This window comes from Pongo abelii, chromosome 14 (assembly GCF_028885655.2).
Source record: "Pongo abelii isolate AG06213 chromosome 14, NHGRI_mPonAbe1-v2.0_pri, whole genome shotgun sequence".
NCBI classification, from domain to species: Eukaryota; Metazoa; Chordata; class Mammalia; order Primates; family Hominidae; genus Pongo; species Pongo abelii.
In genome coordinates this window covers 105042604-105062832 of record NC_071999.2, presented here as the reverse complement: position 1 = coordinate 105062832, position 20229 = coordinate 105042604, and the positions used below count along the sequence as shown (strand labels likewise).

Here is a 20229-nt window from a genome sequence, read left to right as displayed (position 1 = left end):
GTGTGACCCAAGGTTAAGAAGAGAGAAAAGGAAGGAAGCCTCTTGGGCCACAGTGGAATTCTAAGTAAGAGAGGTGAGCAAGGCACTGGAGAGGCCTCAAGCCTCCTCCTCAGTCATCAGTGGAGTCCCACATCCCCTAGCAACAAGCCTGCTGCAGCTTCCTTTCCACCCTCAGCCACTGGCAGGGAGCAGCCATGTGAGGCATGGAGGCACGGGTGGCCTTGGTACAAATGCAGCTGTAGATTCCACAGCATAGTGGTGGGGCCAGGAGTTAATTATGTTCCCTGCAACTGAAGATGTGAGGTGCCATTCTCGTTGTGTCAGCAGGGCAGAGAGTGAGGTAAACATGCAGATTATAGAGAGAAGACTGATCTTTGGGAATGAAAATGATGAAGAGGTAGGAAGAATGGAGTTTGTAGGCTGGGCGCAATGGCTCACATCTGTAATCCCAGCACTTTGGAGGCCTAGGTAGGAGAATCACTTGAGCCCAGGAATTTAAGACCAGCCTGAGCAACATAGTGAGAGGTCATCTCTGCAAAAAGTGAACAAAATTAGCTGGGCATGGTGACACATGCCTGTTATCCCAGCTATTCAGGAGACTGAAGTGAGAGGATTGCTTGAGCCCTGGAGGATGAGGCTACAGTGAGCTGTGATTGTGCCACTGCACTCCAGCCTGGGTGACAGAGTGAGACCTTGTCTCAAAAAAAAAAAAACCAAAAAACGAAAACAAACAAACAAAAAAAACAAGTTGTAGAAGAAAATGAAAGAAAGAGGAAATAACATAGGGATCTTGATAAAGGGGAGTAACCAGAATGCAGGGAAATGTCATTGGTAAATTTCTTCTCAGCTCCATTACTTTTGTTGTTTGCTAAGCCACAAAGAGGAAATTTCTTAATTAAAAGTCTTATCTACCTCGGAAAGCAGTAAAATAGCCCATAGAGAAGAGGCCTCTAAACCACACCAGAGAGTGGAAGAACACAGTGCAGAACAAAGAAGTGAACATTTGAAGACCATTCCGAAGTCCTCACCCATGAAGCAATGATTGGGCAGCACAGCTGTGGGAGAGCAGATGACCTGTAGGGCAGGGAGTAGCCCATCTTGGGTCTCTGCGAAGACCTGGCTGTTAACCGCAGCATCCACAGGGGCCTTCACAGCCAGGCTGAGTGTGGGTCTTCAGGGAGATCCCGTTCATTCGAGGAGTCAGTTGGTAGGCGCTGAGCAGCCAGCGGGCAGCACATAAGTGTGGCTCGCAGAGGATGGGGGCACAGCGCCCAGCATGTGGCGGGAGAGGCTGATCTTGTGAGGACAGGTGCTGAGCTGGCTGACCCCACACAGGCAGCACCTGTCAGGTGGTGCCAGGACGGAAAGGGATGCTTCAGTGCAGCGCAGCAGCAAGAGATCCTCCAGCAGGACATGGCAGAGAGTTGGGGTTAGTTTGGCTGAGAAGTCCCTTAGTGTCTCAGCGTCCTCTTCTCCAAGCCTCTATCAGGTACTCACTACCTGAGCATCATCTTAGATTTTCCTCTTCTATTTCAGTTTATAGTAATCTCCATAAAAACATTCTATTGCTTAGGTCTTCATTACCTTGAGATGTGTATCATACCTCGTGAAAAAGCTTTAGTTTGTTTTATTGCCAATTAGGACTCTTCACAACAGCTATTTGCCACTGCAGGGAGAACTTCATTTCAGCCTTCAAAGGCATGAGTTGTCATTGCCTAGTCACTGAACAGCACTAATGATGGGTTGGTATGTAAATTACCCATCATTCTTCTCCATGTATTCTTTCTTTTTAATACAAACATTTTACTATATTTTCTAATAAGTGCAGAAGTAGAGGGATTAGCCTCCCCACTTGCCAATGTTGTACTGCCCTTGCTTGATACACACCCACCCTCACATTTTTACCTTGTAGTATTTTAAGCCGTTCCCAGCTATTTCTCACTCCACTTTTAGCATGTCATCTCTAACAGATAAGCCTTTAAAAGAGATATAACTACCAACATTATCACACCACACAAAATTAGCAAAACTTCTTTATTATCATCTAACACCCAGTCTATATTCAGTTTTCCCCAGGTGTCTCAAAAATGTCATCCTATAGTTGGGTTTGTCTGCTTCCGGATCTAAACAAAGTTCACACATTGCATTTAGTTGCTGTGTTTCTGAAGTTTCTTTGATTCTTAAACTGTTCTCTTTTCATCTGTTTGGACTTTTTTTTTTTTTTTCGGCAACATATTTGTTGAAGAAGTGGGTCATTTGTCCAGCAGAATGTCCCACAGTTTAGATTTGGCTGATGGTAGCCTCACCATGTTACATACATGGTTCTCTGTCCCCTGTGTTCCCTGTGAACCCTGTGGTTGGATCTAGAGACTTAATTTCATTCAGGTTTGTTTTTTTTTTCTGGCAAGGATACCTCATAGCTGTTACTATTGCATCACATCAGGAGGCATATATACCCAGCTGTTCTACTTTTAGTTATAATAATGTTGATTAATAGGTTTACATGGTGCCCACTCAACCTGTCCATGATAGAGTTCTCCATCTACTTTTCCTGGTTTTAGCAGCCATTGACTCAGCCCCATTGTGAAGGCCACAAGCATTTCTTGGGATACCTCTTTTTCAGGAGTGGCCAGCTTGGGTAGCTAGCAGTCATGCCAGGGGTTAGAGTTGGCCTTGCCTGCGGTCTTGGAAATTGGTCATCTATTGATGCTGTCATCTCAGGATATAGAGTTATTGGTTGCACATATGCAACAAAATCCCTTTGGAATTTCACATTTTGCCATTCTGTTTTTTAAAGTTGGTGAACTTCACATTTTTATTACTGATCCTTTCCTTACTGGATTCTTGACTCTATGTAAGTTTATAAACATTTCCTTGTTATTGGTTTGAGAATTGAAATTGTTATAAAGCTGGTATTTCAAATATTCCTAATAGGTTCTGGCATTTAATGCATAATATAATGCCTCCTGTCATGTCAGAAATGTCTAGGTTGCAGTTTCTAGTTTTAGAAAATACTATTTGTTTGATATTGGGACATTGGTTTGGCTGCTCAAAAACAGGCCATAATAATAGTGGTTTAAATTCGACAGAAGGTTCATTTCTCTCTTGGACAATCATGAGCTGGTAGGCAGTTTGGAGAACAGGGCAGCTAGTTCCCCAAGACCATTCAGTGACTCAAGCTCCTACGATCCAGTTATCCAGCCTGCGATGTTCACCTCATCCACATGGCTGAGAAGCTAGCTCACCGCCACAGCACAGTCCAGGCAGAGGCACAGGAAGGAACAAGGGAGGCCAGCGGCTCCTTTTAGGAGCATGGCCTAAACAAGGCACGCATCCCTTCCATAATTTGGTCATGTGGCTCATACCTAGTGGTAAGTTAGACTGGAAAATATAGTCTGGCTGGGCAGTCATGTGCCCCTGTAAAACCACTACTCCTCAGTTACTAAAAGGGGGAAGACAAGGACAGTTTTATTAAAGGTCAATTAGTACTTTCTAGTGAGCTCTCTAAGCCTCAGTTTTCCTATCTGTAAAATGGGGATGAAAATACCCCCGTCTTGTGGCTGTTAGAATTAAATGCATGAATGGATCAATGTAGTGGAGCACCTTCCTACTTCAGTCTCTCAGTAAATTATTCTGTTTATAGACACAGGGGGAGTGCAGCTTCATGTCACAGAAAGTGCCCAAGTTTTGGATTCTGTGGTAGACCTGGGTCTGAATCGTTGTTGTTAGTTGTGTGACTGAGGACACATGTACCTAACCTCTCTGACCCTTTAACAAATGAGGATTACACTTATAGGGGTATTACAAGAATTGAATGAAAAAGTACATACAAATATGTAGTGCGGTGTCTGACATGTAGAAGATATATGTAAGTGTTAGCTAATTGCTAAGTAATCTGAGTGTAATTTTGTAGGTTCCTGTTGGGGAAAGATTACTGTGTAAAGTTGATTGTGAGAAGACTGCTGCAAAGCAGTTTAAACTAATCATGCACAGTAATCAAAATGTGTATTTTCAGTTTGAATATTTGGAGCTTAAATGTAAGCCAGTGCTTTCTAAAGAGATCTCTGAGAGGTACAGGCACCAGAATTATCAAAGATGCTCAGTAAAAATGCAGGTTCTTGCCCCTTCTCCCTGCACCCGCTGCCAGGCTCCTGAATCAGAATCTTTGGGAATGGATGCAGAATCTCCACCTTTTTACAAACACTTTTTAGGTCATCTTTATTATGCTGAAGTTTGAGGTTCCAGTTTTAATCCACAGCACTTATTTGAAGTATTTGAACACTTGCACAGTGCTTTGAAAGGAGGAGGGTTAATTCATTTTTTCTAATTTCAGATAAACAAGACTAGGACTCTGAGGTTTTATGGGGTTTTTTGAGACTGGGCCTTGCTTTGTCACCCTGGCTGGAGTGCAGTGGCTGATCCTGGCTCACTGCAGCCTCAGACTGCTGGGCTCCAGCAATCCTACCACCTCAGCCTCCTGAGTAACTGGGACTACAGGTGCACACCACCACACCCACCTAATTATTGTACAGATGGAGTCTTGCTATGTTGCCTGGGCTGGTCTTAAACCCCTGGGCTCAAGTGATCCTTCCAACTTGGCCTCCCAAACTGCTGGGGTTACAAGTGTGAGCCACAGCGCCCAGCTAGAAACTCTGGGTTTTTTAAGATGGACTCAGGGATGAGATTTTTTTTTTCCTCCCAAATGATTGCAACTTAATAAATAATAAATGTTTCCTCTGAATTCGTTTTAGTTGCTGAGAAACCAGAGATTTCCTGCGTCCTATCACCATGCAGTGGAAACTGTTGTAAATATGCTGATGCCGCACATCACTCAGAAGTTTCGAGATAATCCAGAGGCATCTAAGAACGCGAATCATAGCCTTGCTGTCTTCATCAAGGTGGGGACCTCCAGGGAAGAGGATGTCAGTTATGGGACAAAGATGTGCTTTTTACCAGCTGTCTAGCAGAGTGACTAGAATAGAGTAGGTGCTCTGGCAATGTTGATGGTATGTTTTTTATGTCAGTGGATAAACTTATTAGCAATAAATGCTGCTTTGAATCCAAATTTCCGAAATGTTTGGACCTGAAATACCTTTGTGCTTGTTTTCCTCCACAGAGATGTTTCACCTTCATGGACAGGGGCTTTGTCTTCAAGCAGATCAACAACTACATTAGCTGCTTTGCTCCTGGAGACCCAAAGGTAGTGCGGGGGTTGTTACTGGTAACAGAAGTCACCATGTAGCCTTTCTCTGGTAGAATTATCTTTTTCCTTTTTTTTTTTTTTTAAAGCTCTGCCTTACTAATTTTTTTATTGTATTGAGCCTGTGTCTGTAATTATAAGCTACCTGAAATCCTTCATTGAAGTAGGAGGAGCATAAATAATAAATGCCCTAAAAATCAGTTGAAGACATTGTTTATTGAAATGTGTCCTTAGTTTTCAAATCAGTCCCTGCAGCCATCCTGAAATCTGTACAATGCAATAGAGTATGCAGTTCTAAGAAGGTCAAGAAGCTAATGACTATTTCTAGCATACTATTGCTAATAGGTTTTTTAGAATCCTGTATAAAATATCCAGTGAGGTATTTATGACTAAACACTTCTTCCTGCAGACCCTCTTTGAATACAAGTTTGAATTTCTCCGTGTAGTGTGCAACCATGAACATTATATTCCGTTGAACTTACCAATGCCATTTGGAAAAGGCAGGATTCAAAGATACCAAGGTAATCCATCTTTATTTCTATTAACCTTTTCACAAAGAGAGACATTTATTTTCAATAAGAAAAGATAATTGATTCAAACATGATATTTGAATTTTCTAATTTTTTTCATTGATGAATTAATTTTTTTCTTATGAAATTTCCATTTCAAAAAGTATTGGTAAAATATGGGAACTTACTTTGCAGCAAACTTATCAGACTACAGATCATGCCAGTATGGCTATTTCATTGAAAAATCCCTTTGCTTAAAGAAAAGGAATCTATTTCAGTTGCTATAGCTTATTTTTATTTGTTTCACTCTTCCTTTTTTCTTATGAATTAGCTTTTCTTTCACCAACTGTGGAGTCAAATGACACTCCTGTAGGTAGGTGTGGGGTGTGACGCTTGCTTTCTTGCATTTTCTGCCTCTAAAAAATAAAGAATGCAAGTGATGGCTGAACTGCTTCCATACGCTGTTCTGTTAAGCATTTCCTATATAATTTGATCAATTTTTAAACTTACCATATATTAGTGAATTTTTTCACTGGAGCTAAGACATTGCTGTAACATCCCAGGGAGGCATCTGGTTTTTTGCTCCTGAAGTCACTGGGTACTCTAGGATGTTTCTTTAAGAAGTAAAACAAATATCCCTGCTTCAACCCCAAAATTCATTATTCTACTGTTTTCATAGCCCTTGTCCATAGTGGTGGCAGTAATCAAAATCACAAGCAATGTGGCTTTTTTACATGCTTTTAATGTTTGTATGTGAGTCTTTATTAATGTCCTGTATTCTCTTCAAGTTTGAAGAGAGTTGAGCTCATAGAGATGTCTTTGCCTTCACTGAGTAAATCAAACTGAACAAATTAGTCTGTCAGGTCTGTCAAGCAATAGTTATTGAGCTTAGTTCCTTGTATGTGCTCAGGTATTTTGTGCTAAAGGAGAGAAAAAGTGGAAGGATGCCACCAAACTGCTAATGGCACCTGAATCAACTGCTTCTGAATTCCGAGAGAAACACACTAAGGCATTCATTCAGTCTGTTTCCCCCAAACAGACTGGCACTGCCTTTTAAGGATCAGGCAGGGGGACAGTGGCCCTGGAGTTGGCATTCATGCATTCAACAAATATTTACCCTGCACCAACTGTGTTGAGCTTCAAAATAAGTTGTGTACAACCTGGATGACAATCCCCGGCTATTCTACATACACAAGATACATAGAATGTCAGACACTGATGCATCCTAAGGAGAACAAACAAAGCAAGGAAAGGGGATATGAAAAGGGGTGACATCTGAGACACGGTGGCCAGATAACAGTTGGAAGAAAGTGAGGGGTGAGCCAAGCACCCGCATATCTGGGGGAGAGTTTTTCTAGGCTGAGAGAACAGATTAGGTATTCAGTGTCCCCTGATCTAACCCTGGCCCCCGACCTCTGTGGTCTCACGCCCCCCTATTCTGCACATTCCAGGCATCCCTGCTGACTCCCAGCTCCTCAAACATATCACGCCAACCCTCCACCTCAAATAGCCCCCTCCCTGGGGAATCCTCATCTTCCTCCCCAAGCCAGCCACTCCACACCTCCTGCATGGGGCCTCCCAGGGTCTCCTCACTCTCTTCCACTTCCTCAACTGGAATTAACCACTCTTTCCTGCCCTGTGCCCCCAGCCTCACCACAGCCTCCCTCAGCCCAGTCTCCTGTACCTGGGGACTCTCCTTCCTTCCAGCTGGTACAGAGCCCAGGGAGCTCTTTTTGCCCAGTAGCTGTGCAGTGAATGTGTGCTGATGCCCATCTCCCCATGACCCAGCAGGGCAGCACAAGCTCTTATAGACTTCTAGGGTATTTGGTAGCAAGACGGGCTTTGCTCAGTCGGTGCAGGGACATACATGAGTAATTTGCCTTACTACACTGATAGGAATAAATGTTTTTTAGAATTTTCATTTTCTTTCTTCTCACTTACCTCCCACCCCCACCTTCACCTCCTTTCTTGTGTTAGTCTATTCGTGTTGCTATAAAGGAATACCTGAGACTGGGTAATTTATAAAGAAAAGAGGGCCAGTGCAGTGCCTCGCACTTATAATCCCAGCACTTTGGGAAGCTGAACTGGGAGGATCACTTGAGCCTAGGAGTTCGAGATCATCCTGGGAAGCATAACAAAACCCTGTCTCTACAAAAAAACAAAAACAAAAATTAGCCTGATGTGTTGGTGCACACCTGTAGCCTCAGCTACATGGGAGGCTGAGGTGGGAGGATGGCTTAAGCCCAGGAGGCAGAGATTGCAGTGAAATCTGCAATCTAGGCAGATTATGCCACGGCACTCCAGCCTGGGCAACAGAGCAAGACCCTCTCTCAAAAAAAATAAAAAAAGAAAAGACGTTTATTTTGGCTTACAGTTTTGCAGTCTGTACAAGAAGCATGGCGCCAACATTGGCTTCTGGTGAGGCCTCAGGAAGCTTCCAGTCATGGTGGAGGGCAAGGGAGGAGCCAGCATGTCACATGGCGAGAGAGGGAGCAAGAGAGACGAGGAGTGAGGCGCCACACTCTCGTAAACAACCAGATCTCGCATGAACTCAGAGCGAGAACTCACTCATTATGGCAAGGAGGGCACCAAGCCATTCATGAGGGATTCGCCCCCATGACCCAAACACCTCCCACCAGGCCCCACCTCCAACACTGGGGATCACATTTCCACATGAGATTCAGAGGGGACACACATCCAGACCATGTAATTTCTCATGCACATTCATACACACAAGCACAGATGTGTGAGCACACACAGTTAAACCATAAGTAGTTTCTTCCAAGAGACTTATGTGAATTCAAGCTATGACTTATAGTTTAGATAAACTAGGTGAAATAATCATAAACAATGAACATAATCTAGAAAATGAATACTCTCCCCCTTCTATTAAAGGGTTTCATAGAACTTGGGTCCGTATTTTGGGTAGATTTAGGAGTAGCTGTCTGATAGGGGACAAAAGGCAAAGGGAGAGGTCTATAGACTTTCCTTTAATAATGGAGTCAGTCTGACAATTCACAACCTAGCTTCAGCTTCCTGAAATTGTATTTTATCTTCAGAGTGATGTTTAGCTGTTTTTATGTACCCTTCCTAAGTAGAGTTCATATTTGCTCCTATCTGTTTTCCAGAAGAGCTCTCAGTTTTGTCATTTAGCTTGCTGGTGATTTACCAGTTTGGTTTGATGCTTTGTCCACTTCAATTTTAGTTTATATTAAATTTGTATTTGTTTTCAGAGGTGGAGAACTATTAGGAGAATAGCTTAGGAAATACTTCATTAAATAAGTTCTTCATTCAGGGATAGCAGAATAAGTAGGTTATACGTTAATTTGTTTATTGTAAATACACTGGGTTTTAATGGAGTATATAGACATTAATGACCAGGAAAGGAATATATGAACTCATGTAATAACATTTTAATAAGCCATGTATATTTATTATTTAATTACATGTTTGTTATGCACAAACTGCTCTTATACAGTTCTGTTAGCTAGTATAATAACATTTTTAACTTTGTCAATAACAAACTTATATTTGTAATGTAACATATGCTGTGCTCTAGTCTAAAAATTGGTACTTAAACTGTTCACTAATTTAATTATGTTGGATGCAATATGTTCCAAAATCCAGTGCACTTAATTGTATTTAAATTTGGTTTTCATTTAAGATCCTCCTGTGCTAAGAAGTAGAGCAGCCTTGTAGAATTGATTCTTTCTCATTTGAAGCCAAGTCTGATCATCTCTTGACACCCAGGGTGGGCTGAATGCAGAGGATGGGTCTTAGTTTTTTGTTTTTTTTTTAATTCAAAGAGCGTTGCATCTTTCCTAACTCAAGTAGTTTCTATCCTCATTTCAGACCTCCAGCTTGACTACTCATTAACAGATGAATTCTGCAGAAACCACTTCTTGGTGGGACTGTTACTGAGGGAGGTGGGGACAGCCCTCCAGGAGTTCCGAGAGGTCCGTCTGATCGCCATCAGTGTGCTCAAGAACCTGCTGATAAAGCATTCTTTTGATGACAGATATGCTTCAAGGGTGAGTGGTCCCCAGTGGAAGGAATGTGCATCGATAATGTCCTTTATTTTAAGTGGTGTAAAGAAAATAATCAGTTAGGAAATTCATGGTAACAGCACTAAGATTTTGCTCTATTTTGGGACTAAAATCAAATATTTGTCTATATAGGAAGGATCCAAATAAAGGAGATGGTCAGCGCCAACTTAGTTCGGTTCTCAGAATCCTGGGTCAAACTTACCATGTGTGTCTTCTTTACAGAGTCATCAGGCAAGGATAGCCACCCTCTACTTGCCTCTGTTTGGTCTGCTGATTGAAAACGTCCAGCGGATCAATGTGAGGGATGTGTCACCCTTCCCCGTGAACGCAGGCATGGTAAGTAAGCGTGGTCACATCAACTCAGCCTATGTTAGGTCCCAGGGAAGCCAGGACAAAGCGCCATAAGCTGGGTGGCTTAGAGCAGCAGCAGTTTATTCTCTCCCAGTCAGGAGTCCAGAAGTCCAAAATCAAGGTGTCAGTGGGGTCAGTTCCTACTGGAGGCTCATGGGCCGTGCTCCTCTCACAGTTGCTGATGCTGCAGGCAACCCTTGGTGCTCTCTGGCATGTAGCGGCATCGCGCCAGTCTCTGCCTCTATCCTCACTTGGTGTTCGTTCTCCATGGTGTTTTGTGCCTCTGTGTCCCTCTCCTCTTCTTCTTCTTTTTTTTTTTCCAAGATAGAGTCTTGCTCTGTTGCCCAGGCTGGAGTGCAGTGGCACAATCTCAGCTCACTGTAACCTCCACCTCCCAGGTTCAAGCAATTCTCCTGCCTGAGCCTCCCAAGTAGCTGGGACTACAGGCATCCACCACCACATCCGGGCAATTTTTTTGTATTTTTAGTAGACGCAGGTTTTCACCATGTTGGCCAGGCTTGTCTTGAACTCTGGAACTCTCGATCCGCCCACCTTGGCCTCCCAAAGTGCTGGGATTACAGGCATGAGCCACCACGCCCAGTTCCCTCTCTTCTTCTTATAAGGACGCTAGTGATTGGGTTTAGGGTTCACTCAGTATCACCTCATCTTAACTTACATCTTAGATATATAATGGAAAGATCCTATTTCCAAATAAGGGTACATTCTGAAGTCCAGTTAGACATGAATTTGTTGTGGGACATTATTCAACCCAGTACACACACCCCTTTATTTTGCCAGTGCAACTCCTGGTAAGTTGCATTTCTGGCTAAGATGGGGTCAATCACTAAACTTTCAATTCTTTTTTTTTTTTTTTTTTTTTTTAAGGCTAAAGGATTTTTTTTTTTTTTTTTAAATTTATGAAGTATTTATTGATGATTCTTGGGTGTTTCTCGGAGAGGGGGATATGGCAGGGTCATAGGATAATAGTGGAGAGAAGGTCAGGAGATAAACACATGAACAAAGGTCTCTGGTTTTCCTAGGCAGAGGTCCCTGCGGCCTTCTGCAGTGTTTGTGCCCCTGGGTACTTGAGATTAGGGAGTGGTGATGACTCTTAAAGAGCATGCTGCCTTCAAGCATCTGTTTAACAAAGCACATCTTGCACCGCCCTTAATCCATTTAACCCTGAGTTGACACAGCACATGTTTCAGAGAGCACGGGGGCTGGGGGAAAGGCCATAGATCAACAGCATCCCAAGGCAGAAGAACTTCTCCTAGTCAGAACAAAATGGAGTCTCCTATGCCCACCTCTTTCTACACAGACACAGCAACAATCTGATCTCTCCTTCCTTTCCCCACACTTCCTCCCCTTCTTTTCAACAAAACCGCCATGGTCCTCATGGCCCGCTCCCGATGGTCGCTGTCTCTTCGGAGCTGTTGGGTACACCACCCAGACAGGGCAGCGGGGCAGAGGCACTCCTCACCTCCCAGACGGGGCCGCCCGGGCAGAGGCGCTCCTCGCTTCCCAGACGGGGCCGCCCGGGCAGAGGCGCTCCTCGCTTCCCAGACGGGGCAGCCGGGCAGAGGCGCTCCTCACTTCCTCCCAGACGGGGTGGCGGCCAGGCAGAGGCGCTCCTCACCTCCCAGACGGGGCGGCCAGGCAGAGGTGCTCCTCATCTCCCAGACGGGGCAGCCGGGCAGAGGTGCTCCTCACTTCCTCCCAGACGGGGTGACGGCGGGGCAGAGGCACTCCTCACCTCCCAGACGGGGCGGCCGGGCAGAGGCGCTCCTCACCTCCCAGACGGAGTGGCCAGGCAGAGGCGCTCCTCACTTCCCATATGGGGTGGCGGCCGGGCAGAGGCGCTCCTCACTTCCCAGATGGGGCAGCCGGGCAGAGGCGCTCCTCACTTCCTCCCAGACGGGGTGGCGGCCAGGCAGAGGCACTCCTCACCTCCCAGACGGGGTGGCCGGGCAGAGGCGCTCCTCACTTCCCATACGGGGTGGCGGCCGGGCAGAGGCGCTCCTCACTTCCTCCCAGACGGGGTGGTGGCCAGGCAGAGGCGCTCCTCACTTCCCAGACGGGGTGGCCAGGCAGAGGCACTCCTCACCTCCCAGACGGGGCGGCCGGGCAGAGGCGCTCCTCACTTCCCATACGGGGTGGCGGCCGGGCAGAGGCACTCCTCACTTCCCAGATGGGGCAGCCGGGCAGAGGCGCTCCTCACTTCCTCCCAGACGGGGTGGCGGCCAGGCAGAGGCGCTCCTCACTTCCCAGACGGGGCGGCCGGGCAGAGGCGCTCCTCACTTCCTCCCAGACGGGGTGGCGGCCGGGCAGAGGCACTCCTCACCTCCCAGACGGGGCGGCCGGGCAGAGGCGCTCCTCCCTTCCCAGACGGAGTGGCCAGGCAGAGGCGCTCCTCACTTCCCATAGGGGGTGGCAGCCGGGCAGAAGCGCTCCTCACCTCCCAGATGGGGCGGCCGGGCAGAGGCGCTCCTCACCTCCCAGACGGGGCGGCCGGGCAGAGGCGCTCCTCACTTCCCACATGGGGTGGCGGCCGGGCAGAGGCGCTCCTCACCTCCCAGACGGGGCAGCCGGGCAGAGGTGCTCCTCACTTCCTCCCAGACGGGGTGGCAGCCGGGCAGAGGCGCTCCTCACATCCTAGACGATGGGCGGTGGGGCAGAGGCGCTCCTCACTTCCCAGATAGGGCGGCCGGGCAGAGGGGCTCCTCACATCCCAGACGATGGGCGGCCAGGCAGAGTTGCTCCTCACTTCCTAGACGGGGTGGCGGCGGGGCAGAGGCTGTAATCTTAGCACTTTAAGAGGCCAAGGCAGGAGACTGGTAGGTGGAGGTTGCAGCGAGCCGAGATCACGCCACTGCACTCCAGCCTGAGCACCACTGAGCATTGAGTTAGCGAGACTCCGTCTGCAATCCCAGCACCTCGTGAGGCCGAGGCAGGCAGATCACTCAAGGCCAGGAGCTGGAGACCAGCCCGGTCAACACGGCGAAACCCCGTCTCCACCAAAAATACAAAAACCATTCAGGCGTGGTGGCGCGTGCCTGCAATCCCAGGCACTCGGCAGGCTGAGGCAGGAGAGTCACAGGAGGCCGAGGCAGGAGAGTCACAGGAGCCCGAGGCAGGGAGGTTGCAGCGAGCCGAGATCACGGCCGTACAGTCCAGCTTCGACAACAGAGGGAGACCAAAAAAAGAAGGAGAGGGAGACCGAAGTAAGGAGGGAGGGGGAGGGGGAGGGGGAGGGGGAGGGGGAGGGAACTTTCAATTCTTGTTAAAAAATAAGTATGAAAACCATGTTCTCCTGATGAACCAATGTCTTGTGAGGCCTCAGAATTTTTATTTGTATATTCAATAAAAATTTATGAGGGGAAGGAGACACAAAAAAGGTGTAGTTCTAACCTAACCTGTGTCCTGGAAGAGGTCATGGTAGCCCCAGTTATAACAGTAACATGCTGAACAGTTTAAGAAAGGCCACCTCTATGGGCTACAGTTTCTCTCCCTCTGTCATATTAGAAGTGAGACTGGACATCAGGGATGCCAAGGTGAGGGACATGAGGCTCCACCTCCAAGAACTGACTGCCTTAATTTATATTATCTTTGTGCTGTCTTTTAAACATGCATTGGAAATTGAGTAGATAGAGAGATGACCCCAGAAATTATCTCAAAAGTTTTTGATTAGAGATGGTTTTACTCTTTTTTACTCAGTCTCTGGTACCTTTCATATGATTGTTTTTTAAAAAGGATTCGTGGAATCATGCAATTCAGCTTTTTCAAAGCTTTATCAGTATCAAATTTCTTGTCACATTTCAGTTGCAAAAGGCTTTTTAAATGTTAACCTATAATAATTTCTAGTTAGTAAAGTTTATAAGAGTTTTACATCTAAAACCTGCACTCCTTCTCTTTCTGATGCTCTCTTCTTGGCCTCAGAGGGCTTATCTGCTATGAATTTCAGCAGATGTTATTTCAGCATTTCCCCTTTCCCTGGTACTTTGGACTCATGAACTGGCTTGGTTGTTCATCTTCCCACCTTGTCATTATGGGTGTACACTTGCAGAGTCTCATGTATGTTTCTGTCCCTCCGTCCCACCCAACAGTGATGCAGTGTCCCATTTTTACACTACCTCTTCACCTCCAATTACGTTCCTAACTAACATTACACCGAGATGAGCCATGTGGATAGCTTTTGTGCATGTGTGGCTGCTCTAAAGGGCATAAACTCTCTCTATCCTAAGTGCACCTCGCTTATCTCACCCTGTACAACATTGCATTTCACACACGTATTCTCTAACCCTGTCTGTTTTTCAAACCAGAGTAATTCAGAGTAGAATGTGACCTCCCTGAACTGTTTCAATCCTAACAAAAATGAACACTTTCACCAAACTAAAATCCCGTTTTTTGACCTAACTTCAAAATTAATATGATTTCTCCACTGACTGAGAGTTCATATGATACTACAAACATCTACAGACTGTCATTGCTGCTGTTGTAATTCCCCGCATTACAGATAAAAGCCAGCATTCCAGTTAGAGCAGGGGAGGCTTTCTCTGAAGGAAAAAAAAAAAACAAAAAACAATAATCTAAGGAAATGTTGGGCATCGGAGCTCTGGAAAGGGAAAGGTGTTAGAAATGCTGGGGAAAGAGAAACAAGACTTGATGGAACGTGAGTTCTCTCCCCCACCCCCACCCAGCATCCATGTCCCATCGCCCCTGCTCCCCCTCTGACCCATCCCACCCTCCACCCTCACCGACGCCTCAAGGCTGCTTCTCCCATGCAGGCAGCACGTTGAATGCATCAGGCTGTCTTGGTCCTGTACCTGCCCTGGCACTTCCAAGAACAGGGGAGGAATCCTTTCCAGCCATCTTTAATTGTTTCTGCTTTCCTCTCCTTGACAGACTGTGAAGGATGAATCCCTGGCTCTACCAGCTGTGAATCCACTGGCGACGCCGCAGAAGGGAAGCACCCTGGACAACAGCCTGCACAAGGACCTGCTGGGCGCCATCTCCGGCATTGGTAATGCTCCATGCTCTTGTGGGCTTCTCTCCACCATCACTCTGAAAGTGTCTTGGAGCCAATAGTTGGTGAACGTGTCACACTTGTGTGGTAGGACCTTGAAGTCTCAGTTTCTGCCCTGAGTATTCTTTTCCTGCTTGTGATAGTCAACAACTGAAACCCCTCAGCCACGCCCTGAAATAAAGGTCCTGGATGCCTGTGACTCCTCAGGATCATACAGTTAATCACTGGCTCAAGCTGTTTGCATTTTGTTCAACGTTTGTTGAGTTTTCATTTTAAATCTTAATTGGATTGTGTATACTGTTAAGGGATATTTTTGCAGGTGGTGGGGGGAGGGGAACACTGATTTGTAGTGTTAGCGATTTTGATGAAATATGACATAGTAATTCCAGAAGAACATAGCGGTTTGTGGCTAGAATTCAATCCTAAAATCAGTTCTCAAAAGTCTTCTGTCCCACAAGACTTTTTCTGTGTGAAATAACAGAAGAGCAGCCACCTCTGAGAGAAAAACACATGACACAAATCAAGATTCTAATAGTTTCTCCATAAGAAAATACTGGACATAATGTACTTATTAATATTCTGACTAAATGAACGCCTGTGCTAGCTTTTCCTCAGAGATAGCAGTTTACATATATATATATATATAGACACACACACATATCTTCCAACAATTGTCACAGGTGCTCACAGACTTCTTCAGTCTTTATTTCTCCCTGTCTTTACCACATTTTGAATAAAGAAAGCATCCTACTGTGGCTAGTGGCTAGACTACCCAATAATGGGACTAATTCATGGGATAAAATAAATGGCAGCCTTTATCCAATTGACTCACAGGACTTGCCCACTCTGAGATTATGTCTTCACCTTTGCCGGTGGTGGTGGTGTTAATACGCCATTTCATGTAGGGGATGAAACTGGATAGAATTTAACATGAGAAAGCCCACACCAATGCCCAAATTTATCCTGCAATAATAATACCAGTCCTTAATCTGGTTGATATTTATGTCTTTTTCACAGTTATGCTCTCCTTAGTTGACACTGTAAAGATTAAAAGAGTTAATTCATGCAAAATGCTTGGAACAGAGCCTGGCACACGGTAAATACTCAGCAAATGTTGGCTGCTGTCGCGAGTTTCCATTTGCCTTTCTTCTGGGCCTTCACTCTGTCTCTGCCCTGCTTTGCCCCATTCCCAGCCACTGCTCCAGAAGCAGGGAGGGGACCTTCCTCAGAGGGTTTTGTCTGCAGTGGTTCACAGCACTAGCTTTAAAGTCAGACAGATGCAGCCTTGGATCTGGAATCGACCATTTACTAGTTACCATGGCAGGATGTTGTCTATCTTCTTTTCCCTCCATACCCATGTCTTCAAAACGGTCGTTAGAGGGATTAAGAGCTAATACGAAGTGTATGGTGGTTGGCAGAGAGGAGTCAGATGAGTGGAAACATCACTTCACTGTAACCTTGATCATTTCCACAAAGTTTTAATACTTCTGTTTGACTCTTTTGACTCTTCTCCAATTCAGAATTCACCTTGTTAGGATTGGGGACTTCTTTAGAACTTGGAGATAGGCCATGGGGGATCTCTAGCGTCATGGCCCCAATTGTTCCGCGTTGATGGTGCAGCTATGAAAAGTACTTGAAACTGACTTAATCCTTTTTCACTCTTGAATTTTAAGATCCAAATCCACTTTTCATAGGAATTCGCCTCACAGGCTTATTATACTCAGGTTATCTATATTGCCTCCTTTCTTGAAGATATAAATCCCTATTCTCTTTTAGGAGTACCTCCCAGGGGAAGCCTCATCTTTGAACTGGGTTTACTAGTTTTTTCTGGCAGCTTTAGCAATTCTTTGTTCATCAGGGAGTTTCTAGCTAATTTTGGTCCTGGTGCTTCTCCTTCAAGAGCAAACTCTCCTCACATCTCTGTTAGAAGAATCCTGTTTCCACACATACTGAGAATGTGCCGTCACAGTTTTTTAAATGTCTTTGGAGCATGGTGCCTGAGAGTTTTTTTGTTTTTTTTTTTATTATTATACTTTAAGTTTTAGGGTACATGTGCACAATGTGCAGGTTAGTTACATATGTATACATGTGCCATGCTGGTGTGCTGCACCCATTAACTCGTCATTTAGCATTAGGTATATCTCCTAATGCTATGCCTCCCCCCTCCCCCCTCCCCACAACAGTCCCCAGAGTGTGATGTTCCCCTTCCTGTGTCCATGTGTTCTCATTGTTCAATTCCCATCTATGAGTGAGAACATGTGGTGTTTGGTTTTTTGTGCTTGCGATAGTTTACTGAGAATGATGATTTCCAATTTCATCCATGTCCCTACAAAGGACATGAACTCATCATTTTTTATGGCTGCATAGTATTCCGTGGTGTATATATGCCACATTTTCTTAATCCAGTCTGTCATTGTTGGACATCTGGGTTGGTTCCAAGTCTTTGCTATTGTGAATAGTGCCGCAATAAACATACGTGTGCATGTGTCTTTATAGCAGCATGATTTATAGTCCTTTGGGTATATACCCAGTAATGGGGTGGCTGGGTCAAATGGTATTTCTAGTTCTAGATCCCTGAGGAATCGCCACACTGACTTCCACAATGGTTGAACTAGTTTACAGTCCCACCAACAGTGTAAAAGTGTTCCTATTTCTCCACATCCTCTCCAGCACCTGTTGTTTCCTGACTTTTTAATGATTGCCATTCTAACTGGTGTGAGATGGTATCTCATTGTGGTTTTGATTTGCATTTCTCTGATGGCCAGTGATGATGAGCATTTTTTCATGTGTCTTTTGGCTGCATAAATGTCTTCTTTTGAGAAGTGTCTGTTCATTTCCTTTGCCCACTTTTTGATGGGATTGTTTGTTTTTTCTTGTAAATTTGTTGGAGTTCATTGTAGATTCTGGATATTAGCCCTTTGTCAGATGAGTAGGTTGCGAAAATTTTCTCCCATTTTGTAGGTTGCCTGTTCGCTCTGATGGTGGTTTCTTTTGCTGTGCAGAAGCTCTTTAGCTTAATTAGATCCCATTTGTCAATTTTGGCTTTTGTTGCCATTGCTTTTGGTGTTTTAGACATGAAGTCCTTGCCCATGCCTATGTCCTGAATGGTGATGCCTAGGTTTTCTTCTAGGGTTTTTATGGTTTTAGGTCTAACGTTTAAGTCTTTAATCCATCTTGAATTAATTTTTGTGTAAGGTGTAAGGAAGGGATCCAGTTTCAGCTTTCTACATATGGCTAGCCAGTTTTCCCAGCACCATTTATTAAATAGGGAATCCTTTCCCCATTTCTTGTTTTTCTCAGGTTTGTCAAAGATCAGATAGTTGTAGATATGTGGCATTATTTCTGAGGGCTCTGTTCTGTTCCATTGATCTATATCTCTGTTTTGGTACCAGTACCATGCTGTTTTGGTTACTGTAGCCTTGTAGTATACTTTGAAGTCAGGTAGCATGATGCCTCCAGCTTTGTTCTTTTGGCTTAGGATTGACTTGGCGATGCGGGCTCTTTTTTGGTTCCATATGAACTTTAAAGTAGTTTTTTCCAATTCTGTGAAGAAAGTCATTGGTAGCTTGATGGGGATGGCATTGAATCTATAAATTACCTTGGGCAGTATGGCCATTTTCACGATATTGATTCTTCCTACCCATGAGCATGGAATGTTCTTCCATTTGTTTGTATCCTCTTTTATTTCATTGAGCAGTGGTTTGCAGTTCTCCTTGAAGAGGTCCTTCACGTCCCTTGTAAGCTGGATTCTTAAGTATTTTATTCTCTTTGAAGCAATTGTGAATGGGAGTTCACTCATGATTTGGCTCTCTGTTTGTCTGTTATTGGTGTATAAGAATGCTTGTGATTTTTGTACATTGATTTTGTATCCTGAGACTTTGCTGAAGTTGCTTAAACACATCTACACAAATAAACTAGAAAATCTAGAAGAAATGGATAAATTCCTCGACACATACACTCTCCCAAGACTAAACCAGGAAGAAGTTGAATCTCTGAATAGACCAATAACAGGATCTGAAATTGTGGCAATAATCAATAGCTTACCAACCAAAAAGAGTCCAGGACCAGATGGATGCAGAGCCGAATTCTACCAGAGGTACAAGGAGGAACTGTTACCATTCCTTCTGAAACTATTCCAATCAATAGAAAAAGAGGGAATCCTTCCTAACTCATTTTATGAGGCCAGCATCATCCTGATACCAAAGCCAGGAAGAGACACAACCAAAAAAGAGAATTTTAGACCAATATCCTTGATGAACATTGATGCAAAAATCCTCAATAAAAGACTGGTAAACCGAATCCAGCAGCACATCAAAAAGCTTATCCACCATGATCAAGCGTGCTTCATCCCTGGGATGCAAGGCTGGTTCAATATACGCAAATCAATAAATGTAATCCAGCATATAAACAGAACCAAAGACAAAAACCACATGATTATCTCAATAGATGCAGAAAAGGCCTTTGAGAAAATTTAACAACACTTCATGCTAAAAACTCTCAATAAATTAGGTATTGATGGGACGTATCTCAAAATAATAAGAGCTAGCTATGACAAACCCACAGCCAATATCATACTGAATGGGCAAAAACTGGAAGCATTCCCTTTGAAAACTTGCACAAGACAGGGATGCCCTCTCTCACCACTCCTATTCAACATAGTGTTGGAAGTTCTGGCCAGGGCAATTAGGCAGGAGAAGGAAATAAAGGGTATTCAGTTAGGAAAAGAGAAAGTCAAATTGTCCCTGTTTGCAGATGACATGATTGTATATCTAGAAAACCCCATTGTCTCAGCCTAAAATCTCCTTAAGCTGATAAGCAACTTCAGCAAGGTGCCTGAGAGTTTTAAAAGTACTTCACTGCCTGGATAAAATCGACTCTGAGATTACATTCATTTTAAAAGACAAGCGTCCTGAGGCTCAGGGTTTCTTTTTCCACCTACTCAGTGGTACCAAGGGAAGAGGAATGAATATTTCTTCTTTTCATTTTACTCAAGTGTCGTTTAAGGACTTTAAAAGCTATGCACTGGGCCAGGGTATTAAATACAAACATACACAAAGACATACAAAATAGGAACAAACTAAGAATATTGATTTTGATATA

General features: G+C 44.6%; 1 protein-coding gene across 33 annotated transcripts in view; it reads left to right on the top strand.

Annotated features, from left to right (window-relative positions):
* Window positions 1-20229, top strand: part of DOCK9 (dedicator of cytokinesis 9) — a 298314-nt gene that overhangs the window by 214062 nt on the left and 64023 nt on the right. For all 33 annotated transcript variants that reach the window (XM_054528568.2, XM_009248745.4, XM_054528579.2 and 30 more), the window contains 6 exon segments: window positions 4752-4898; window positions 5117-5200; window positions 5610-5721; window positions 9562-9740; window positions 9978-10091; window positions 15009-15126. In XM_054528568.2, the coding sequence (XP_054384543.1) occupies window positions 4752-4898; window positions 5117-5200; window positions 5610-5721; window positions 9562-9740; window positions 9978-10091; window positions 15009-15126 (754 nt within the window).